This window comes from Tachypleus tridentatus, chromosome 9, assembly GCF_004210375.1.
Source record: "Tachypleus tridentatus isolate NWPU-2018 chromosome 9, ASM421037v1, whole genome shotgun sequence".
Lineage (NCBI taxonomy): Eukaryota > Metazoa > Arthropoda > Merostomata > Xiphosura > Limulidae > Tachypleus > Tachypleus tridentatus.
This window is the reverse complement of record NC_134833.1, coordinates 156777107-156786793: the sequence shown is the minus strand read 5'-3', so window position 1 is coordinate 156786793 and position 9687 is coordinate 156777107. Positions and strand designations below refer to the sequence as shown.

Below are 9687 nucleotides of genomic sequence, written 5' to 3'. Positions count from 1 at the left end.
AAGAATTATCTGTTGTGTTTGTTTAGAATTAAGCACAAAGCTACACAATGGGCTATGTGCGTTCTGCCAACAACGAGTTCTGAAACCCGGTTTCTAGTTGCGTGAATCTGCAGACATACCGCTGTGCCGCTGTGGGGCTGTCTATTGTGAATTGGACAACTGAATTATTTGGAGACATTGACCAGATGTGGAAAAAATTAATGATGATATTTTAAATATTCACGTTCTTATAGAAAGAAAAGAGTAGCTGCATGTAACAAATAAGTTGATTCACAAACACTTTATGAGATGAAAATAAAGAATAGTGTAATAAATTTAAATTGACTGTGTATGACGTAGAAGATTATAGAATATCAAGAAAGTCAGCGAAACAAGAGAATAGAACATCAAAAATGATGTATGAACGAAGGTTGTCTGAAAATGGAAAAATTAACAGTAAGTTTAAATACATTATGGATAAACAAAGTGTTAGAATGAGGGAAGGACTTTTAAGGGATAATAAAGGAAGGTTAGTATGAGATGGCTGGATTATTAAATTCTGCCTTTTCTTCAGTTTTTACTATCGAAGCTTTAAGCAGTATACCACAGCTTGAGCCCAGCGAGGTGGTTAAGACACTTGACTCGTAATCTGAGGGACGCGTGTTTGAAGCCCCGGTACACCAAATATACTCGCCTTTTCAGCCGTGGGGGTGTTATAATTTTACGATCGATCTCACTATTTGTTGGTAAAAGAGTATCTCAAGAGTTGGCGGTGGGTAGTGATGACTGCATGCCTTTTTCTCTAGTCTTACAGTGCTAAATTAGGGACGGCTATTGTAGATAGCTCTCGTGTTGCTTTGCGCGAAATTCAAAACAAACAAAGAAACCACAGTTGATAAATGAAAAAAAAAAACTTAATTAATTCTAACTTAGTAAACAAAAAATTGGGAAATTTAAGAAACGAATAGGTTATTAGGTCAAATAATATTTCCCCAAGGGTTTTGAAGGTTATGTTAAAGATTGGATATGTGAGTCACTTACTACTGTTTTATGTCAGTTCTTGAGTAGCAGGCAGGTACTAGAGGATTGAAAGTTAGTTAATGTAACTCCTCTTTTCAAGGGAGAGGTGATAAAAATTGTCCCGATGACTATAGACCCATTAATTTTAGATTAGTTGTGGGAAAGTTTTGGAAAGTCTGTTAAAAGATGTTTTGTAAAGTCATTTAACAAAATTTAGAATTTTATTGGATAGTTAACATGGTTTCATCAAGGGAAAATCTTGCTTTATAAGTATTTTAACACTCTTTGAAAAGGTTACTGCTTACGTAAATAAGGGTAATGGTGTAGATTTGGTGTTTGCATTTTCTTATAGCAAAGCCACATTGGGCTATCTGCTGAGTCCACTGAGAAGAACTGAACCCCTAATTTTAACACTGTAAGTAGATTTGGTATATCTGGATTATCAGAAGGTATATGGCAAAGTGTCACATAAAAGATCTGTAAAATATTTCTCTGTAGGTGTGGGAGATAAGTTAGAAAATTTGGTATAAGAAAGCAGAGGGTAGTTAAAAATGAAATTCGGTAAAAGTGGATCAGTGTCACGAGTGCGGTACCTCAGGTATCAGTCTTAGAACCTTTGCTCTTTTTGATTTACACCAATGACACAGACGAAGGAATAGTCAATATATGACTTAACTTTGTTGATGATATTAAGGTCTTGGCTGTGAAGAGGATGCTGCTGATTTACAAAAGGATTTAGATCATTTAGTGAGTTGGACAAATATATGGAAGATTGGTTTAATTTATAATAAATGCAAGATAATGCGTGTGGATTATCATAATTCGAATTATTAGTATAATTTGGATGGGTATAACCTTAATAATATTATGAAAGAAAAGGATCTTGGTGTAATAGTTGATCAGTCTCTGAAGCCATCCAAGCACTGTGCTGTTGCTAGTGATAAGACAGATAGGATTTTAGATTGTAGCTATAGAAATGTTGTATACAAGTCTAAGGAAGTTATAATTTCATTGTATAGGCTAAATTTAGAATGTTTCATTCAGTCTTGGGCTCCTTACCCGAGGAAAGATATCGAAATTTTAAAAAGGGTTCAGAGAAGATATTTTAGAATAATACCTGGGATTGAGGAGATTGTGTGAGGAGAGATTGAAACTTTTCAATTTGTTTTCTTTTGAAAACAGAAGCATTAGGAAGATCTGATTAAATTGTTTAAGATTGTGAAGGAAATTTATAGTATTGATACACCATCTTTTTTCGTATTTAACAATGAAAATAGTAGGACTAAGGAACACAAGTGTACATTTTGGAAAGATAGGAGTCATCTTCAGATAAGGCAGTTTTATTTTTCTAATAGAGTATCGGCCTTTGGAATGAGTTTCCTTCTGGTGCTGTAGAGACAGTAGATTTAAATAAGTTTAATGAAAACTTGATAGGTATATGAATGATAATGGCTAGCTTTAAGGTTCATTTTTTTGAGTTAACTTAAAATATGTAACAGCCAAGATGGACCAGTAGTTTAAATGTTGCCCCGAAACGTTATATTATGTTATAATGAACATTTTATCTCATTTGTGGTAGATGAAATGTTCTAAGTTGAACTTTTCCTGCTAATTCCTTCTTGTTGTGGTATGGGTTGTCTCAAAAATTAATCGTTATGATGTTTTTTTTCCTTTGCTTATTTATTATTAACTGCTGATTTATTATAATCTCAGTTTTAAGAGACACGTGCATAATCATTTCCTTTTTTTCTGATGTCTTTTGAGAAATGTTTTTATTTCCTACAATATTTTGCCTGTCATTCCTCGATTGTTTGTTTGTTTTGAATTTCGCGTAAAGCTACAAGAAGGCTATCTGCGTTAGCCGTCCATAATTTGGCAGCGTAAGCCTAGAAGGAAGGCAACTAGTTATCACCACCCACCGCCCAATTTAGGCTAATTTCTTAGTGTTCACATTTCCCTATTAAATGCTAAACAAGTTTTTTTTATTTTTATTTTCTTATTTTCATCTTTCTAAGGGGCCTGGCATGGCCTAGCGCGTTAAGGCGTGCGCTTCGTAATCTGAGGGTCGCGGGTTCGCGCCCGAGTCGCGCCAAACATGCTCGCCATCCCAGCCGTGGGGGGAGTTATAATGTGACGGTCAATCCCACTATTTGTTGGTAAAAGAGTAGCCCAAGAGTTGGCGGTGGGTGGTGATGACTAGCTGCCTTCCCTCTAGTCTTACACTGCTAAATTAGGGACGGCTAGCGCAGATAGCCCTCGAGTAGCTTTGTGCGAAATTCCAAAAACCAAACCAAACCATCTTTCTAAGCTCTACTCAAATAAGTAGTTGAGGCTAACAACGCATATTTATTCTTTATGTTCATTGGCCTTAAGATTTTTGCCAGCAGTGTATATTACTTTAATTAATAAGTAATTTCTAGCAAACAGTGCAATATATATTACATTAATTTTTTATTGAAATAACTCGTAAAACTATTTAGAACAGTATTATTTTATGTTTTGTATAATCATATTCATAATTATATCACCCACTGTGGCTTACTTGTGAACTTGAAGGCTTATAACGCTAAAATTAGGGAATTAGAAGCCTGCGGTGGGCTCAATACGATTCTGTAGCTTTGTACTTAAATACGAAACAATCTATAAGTAGTATCTAGTTGTATATGAAATTCAAAAGTTTTATCAGCATGATGTGTTAAAAAATAAACTGTTAAAAATAATAAAACATTTTATTCTATTACGAAAAATAAACTATACTACTTTCATGAATAATAATTTCAGTTAAAAGTTTCAAAAGCATATTTTCTACATTATTTTCACTTTTGCGTGTCTTCTGCGCTGTCTTTCGGTAATGTTTGACAGTGTATGAAAGAAAGGTAGTGTGGCACATATAATGAAATCAAATGTAATGTTTATTTATCACCGAATAATAGTAGTTTATTTAAATTATTCAGTTTAGGTATTTAAATTAATTTAATCTACATCCACAATTTAGTAACAATCGTTATTGAGACTGTACATTTTCAAATATGTATAATTCATTATTTATTAATAGTATTATATACACGGGTTAATATTTGTAAACGTTACGGTAATTTATTAGTGCTACTAAGACTAAATGTACTGAGTGCTTATAAGCTATCATACTTATTAAAAACATATTGTTAATCTCTAATTATTAAACCTTTTCAAATAATTAGTGTGCACAAACTTAATGAAATTTTATTTTAAGTAAAAATTCAAGTATTTTAATATTTAGATTCATATTTGTGTTCATTGACACTTATCCACCTACATTTCACATTGTGGAGAATGATATATTTACCATCAACCACTGATTCAAAAATGTTAAGTGAAAATTCGTTTATAAGTAATGGTTTCCAGTTCTGTAGTTTTCCGTTACACAAAAATCAATGTATTTAATAGTAATGTTGCCAAAACGTTTGCTTTAGTGTTTCAAACATTTAAAGCAAACTATCCGAGAAACTAAGATCCATATGTAACAACAATGAGTGATTCTAATTACAGGATAATTTTGGAAGCTTACTTAAAATATAATTTATACAAAATCACTTTACTTGTTTGTTACCTTAACTTTAATATAATAGTTATTCAAGTTATTTGATTATTACAGTGTGCATGAAATTTTGTTTGTTTTTGAACATTCAAGAAATGATTTTTCTCACATTTCACTCCAGTGTAACATCAGACATTTGAGCAGTACAATGTAAATGACAGCAGTGGAAAAAATTATTGAATTTTCCAATATTTATATAAACTTTTATTGGGTCCTGTAATATGTTTACAAGACTACATATTGTGGCAGTACATGAGTACATGAATGCTCTTATATGTAAGCTAACTCATGACTTGATTTAAAGATAATGTGATTAATTTAATTGACAGAAGGTGGTCACAGAGTCTGTTTTTGTTTAAGTATTTAGTTGAGCCTCCTGTTGCCATGGTAACTGCTTGACTTTGTGATGATATAGAGAACATGAACTGATTGTGGGCAGGGCTGAGTTTGTGATGCCACATGTAGGTTAGGGCTTCCTGGAGTTCCAAGATGATTAGTTGTTTCTTTTGCAATTTGTTGCCCATTATCATCCATCAGTTTTTAATAGGTTTGAGATCAGGGCTGTTGGATGGCCAGTGTAGCATCATGATATCCCTTCAATGATATAGTTCTTCCCTTGAAACAATGAAATAAAACCTAAGTTATCTTTTCAATACAAGCAGTTTGACATTTCCTTATTATCTCACATCTACTGTATAGAATATACGAATATTACAAACCTTTTAGCTCTGAGGCATGGAGCAGAGTCATTCTGAAGTGTACACTGATCAGTTCCACCATAATGATCCTGAACTGTTGGTTTTAACAAGGATAATGCAGGTATCATACACCCTTACTAGAGATGTATCTCCATATTACTTAATGCTGTAGATGCTGCACAGTTGTATTAAAATATACTTCTTAAAATTTTCTCCACTTTGATGTCATAGAAATTACTTTCTATCAGACTTGTATGGGTTGAACTTTGATTTATCTGAGAAGACTGCTTTTCTCCACATTAGTTTAGTCACTGTTATTTGGCCCATTTAAGCCTCATGTTTATTGTATTGTTGGTGAGAAGGAGTTTCTTTTTTGGTTCTCTTGCTTGGAGATGAGCTGAGCAGAAGTGAGACCAGTGATCCATCAGGTTTTCTTTAATGCTGTTTTAAGATCTGTGGTTGTTTATGCATCTCAGAATATGGTTGTTAGCTGCTAAGGAAGCTTTTTTCCTACCTCTTCCATTCTGAAACTCCACACAGCCTGTCTGTCAATATCATTGAATCAAGTCACTCACAGGAGAATGGTTAAATGTGATTTTTCCATGGCTACATCACGTGCACAGTGTAATAGATAGGCTTCTGAACTGACTCTCAATGAGAGCTATTAATATCCTTAAAATAGCTGATGCATTACTCAGACAGCTATGATGCTGCTGATGCAATAACTGACAGTATTGCATCATTCAGGAAACACATTTGCATGTACATGCATTACGACCTCAAAACAGATGATGATTCCAAAGAAAGGTGTGAAAAAATTGGGTGATGCAATAAATTCTTCCACCACTGTAGTTATCTGAAGGGAACGTAATGGTATTGAAGATGTTTTCACATTTAAACTATTGTTTTATATGAAGAGTTTCTCTAATTCTTAAATAACAGTGGGACTTATTTTTCAAATATCTATCAAAGTGTTTTAACTTTGTAGCTATCATATAGCCTGTCACAAATGATGGGACAAGTACTGTCAATACCACCCCATAATATCTCCTCATGTTTCATAGTTAATAGAAACTGACACATTTTGTAAAATCAAGCAAGAGATAGAAAAGTGCTGTCAAAGCAGCTATTTGTAAAACTTTAAATCAATATTAAAATCATTCATGAAATCAATTTATGGCACATTCATAGAATAATTACTTGTAAATATCAGTTGAGTTAACATCTTCTGATGTATAGAAAAGCCAGTGCACTTTGGTAACACTACTTTTCAACATTGGTTTTTATGTTATGTTGCTTAGCAAAAAAATATAACTTAATGTTATTAATCTATGTACTGAAAGTATAAAATGAAATATATAGACAACAAAACTAGATAAATATTTGTTGATTTCTTAATCTAAATTCTCAGTTGATTAAAGTGGTTTATTTTTTATTAAAAACATTGGTTATTTAATAGAAAATTGCTTAATTTAGAAATTATATCAATATTTTTACTTTTGTGATAAATTCTATATACTTGGCTCTAGGCTGGGTGACCCCACACAGTGTCATTACTTTAGTCATTACTTTTATTGTGCCAGTAAGTACCCTAATTACCTGGCCATGCTAGGCCAATAATGATTGTAAGAAAACTAAAATGTGTTAGACTCAGTCATTCATTTTCATGAAACAACTGTACATACATCAATGTGGCTACAAGAAACGACTGTATGTACATCATTATGGCTATGAGAAATGACTGTACATACTTCAATGTGGCTACAACAAATAACGGTACGTAACATCAACGTGGCTACAAAAATGATTGTATGTTCATCAACGTGTGACAAGAAGCTTTTGCCCTAGTTTCACTTGGTAATTCCTAGGCATCATTTGCTGCATTTTATAACTTCCTGTGAATCGTTTAAATCATCTCTAAATTTGAATCTGAAATATGATGGAAAATGTCTCCAGTGTTTGAGGTTATGTTACACATTTTAGGCTTATTATAAGTTGTCTAATGTTTATTGCATAACTTGGGAAGATGAGTATTTTTTTGTATACTGATCATATTTTAAGAATGTGAATAGCCCTTCAGTGATTTTTTTTTTCTGTTCAGGTTTAATTGGTTAAGAAACAAAATAACAATGTCTGTAAGCCCTCAGGAAATAGAACTGAGATGTGTTCTACACTGGTTTACACTGTGGACAGAATCTCAGAAAACAGAGTTTTTGGAATTACTTTTGGATAAAGCACTTCCACTAAATACTGGTAATATATCTTACCGTTTGGAAGCTCTGACAGTCCAAGAAAATTCTCCCAGTATTTTCAGGTGTCAGTTAAAGCTGTTTTCATCTTGGTTTGATGAGTGGACAGACAGAGAAAGAGATAACCTGTTGAGAAAACTTCAAGAGAAGGATACTACATTTGTTGAAACATTTTACTGTCTCTCTTCTAGTTTATACACTTGTAATGACCAGTAAACAAGTATTAGCTGTTTATTCTATGACTGACTGAGTCTCCTATTCCAGATGACAGAGACAAAATCAGTACTTGGCAGAAGACCACCTGGAAAAATGGAACAGTTACAGTACCTGTTGGAGTGGTTTCAGGAGTATAGCAGTTTACAGAAAGAGGATTTTCTGCTAATTTTAAGAGACAAATATGCACCAGGTAATCCTGGTACATTATCAGACTCTCTCAGAGCTGTACAGTTAGCAGATCGACCTGTCAATATATTTCAGTGTCGCATGAAACTGTTTAGTGAGTGGTTCAGCAGTTGGAGTGATGAGGAAAAGGCAGAGCTACTCTTACGTTTGAAAATGTTAGACAAAAGCTTCATGGAAAAGTTTGAGAAAGGTACATCAAACTCTGTCACCGAATAAATTTTGTCTATTTCATGGTTTAGAATGCTTTGGATTTTTGTTAAAACAACAAATGCTTTTCTTTTGGAGAAAAAATACTTTGATAGAAAATATGAATGTTAGTAATTTTATTGCTAAAAATTATTATAGTGTCAAAAAAAGTTTTTAAACAAAAACTTTGAAAATAAGTTATTTTGAACCATATTTCATCTGGATTATATGTAAAACCTTTTAGAATTATACCTGTGATTATAAAAACAAACACTAAAGTAGTATTAATAGTCTATACTGATCTGTAAGACATAATTTGATGAAGTAACATTATATGAACATGTAATAATCCAAGTGATCTGCTTTACATTTTTTCATTCCAATAATGTCCAGTCATTTATTACATTCATGGTAGCTTTATAAACTTTTTTACTAAAGGATTTTACTCTACAAATAAGGATTTTTATTTTCTTAACATTTTTTCTAAGAAAGATGATTTATTATTAAGTGGAATACTTATCCCAATAGTGGTTTTGTGTTCAAATCTGTACACATTCAAATTTTCTCAGATGTCATCACCTGAAATCTAATAATTTGACATCACTTGAAATGTCATGTGAATCTTTTAAAACAAATAAAACGTGTTCTGAGTAGTGAATTATAAATGTTTAAACTTATGTATATCAAGTTAAATTTAAAAAAACAAATATCTTATTTGGTGATCCCACAGTTGTGGATTGCCTGAGAAATCTCAGTATATTTTTGAATAAATTTGGTTTATATGAAAATGTTTGTGTTATATCGTATGAACTTTGGGATAAAAAACATACATACTAATATTGTAAATATTTTCTATTTAAAAAAATTCTTTAGTTATATATGTGTATAGTTATAACTTTTTTTTTCCTTCAGTAATACTCACAAACATGCATACATATCTAATTACATAATGGTTAGGAACAACAAGGGACTTATTCATCCATCTCAGCTGTTCCATCCTCTAAACTAAACTAAAACTATTAAAAAATAATCATAAAATCAGCCTCTATCATTCATATACTTAACGAGCTTTCTCTTAAACATATTTAAATTAACTGCCTCCACAATACATTTGTAGGCAACCCATTCTAGAGGCACACCACTCTGTTAGAAAATTAACACCGTCTCAGCTGAAGATGACTCCTACCTTTCCAAAATGTAACACCATCTCAGCTGAAAATGACTCCTACCTTTCCAAAATGTAACACCGTCTCAGCTGAAGATGACTCCTACCTTTCCAAAATGTAACACTGTCTCAGCTGAAGATGACTCCTACCTTTCCTAAATGTAACACCATCTCAGCTGAAGATGACTCCTACCTTTCCAAAATGTAACACCGTCTCAGCTGAAGATGACTCCTAGCTTTCCAAAATTAACACCGTCTTAGCTGAAGATGACCCCTACCTTTCCAAACTGTATTTTTGAGTTCCTTAGTTCTACTATTCTTACTGTTATATATGAAAAAGTCAATGCATGAACACCATCAATTCCTTTACAATCTTGAACATCTCAATGTGATTCCCTCAAGAGAAAACAA

At 32.7% G+C, this 9687-nt stretch overlaps 2 protein-coding genes across 3 annotated transcripts; both read left to right on the top strand.

Annotated features, from left to right (window-relative positions):
* Positions 1–3814: 3814 nt before the first annotated feature.
* On the top strand, positions 3815–8893 carry LOC143226745 (uncharacterized protein C14orf119-like). The gene is made up of 2 exons (XM_076458115.1): positions 3815–3875; positions 7376–8893. Exons 1-2 carry the CDS (start codon positions 3865–3867, stop codon positions 7737–7739), a joined length of 375 nt encoding a protein of 124 aa, XP_076314230.1. The 5' UTR covers positions 3815–3864; the 3' UTR covers positions 7740–8893.
* LOC143226746 (uncharacterized protein C14orf119-like) lies at positions 3836–8893 on the top strand. Of its 2 annotated transcripts, none has more exons than XM_076458116.1 (2): positions 3836–3904; positions 7788–8893. In XM_076458116.1, exons 1-2 carry the CDS (start codon positions 3893–3895, stop codon positions 8139–8141), a joined length of 366 nt encoding a protein of 121 aa, XP_076314231.1. In that variant the 5' UTR covers positions 3836–3892; the 3' UTR covers positions 8142–8893. The 2 variants fall into 2 exon arrangements, with proteins under 2 accessions (XP_076314231.1, XP_076314232.1); XM_076458117.1 differs by lacking the exon at positions 3836–3904 and adding an exon at positions 4328–4346.
* Positions 8894–9687: the final 794 nt, after the last annotated feature.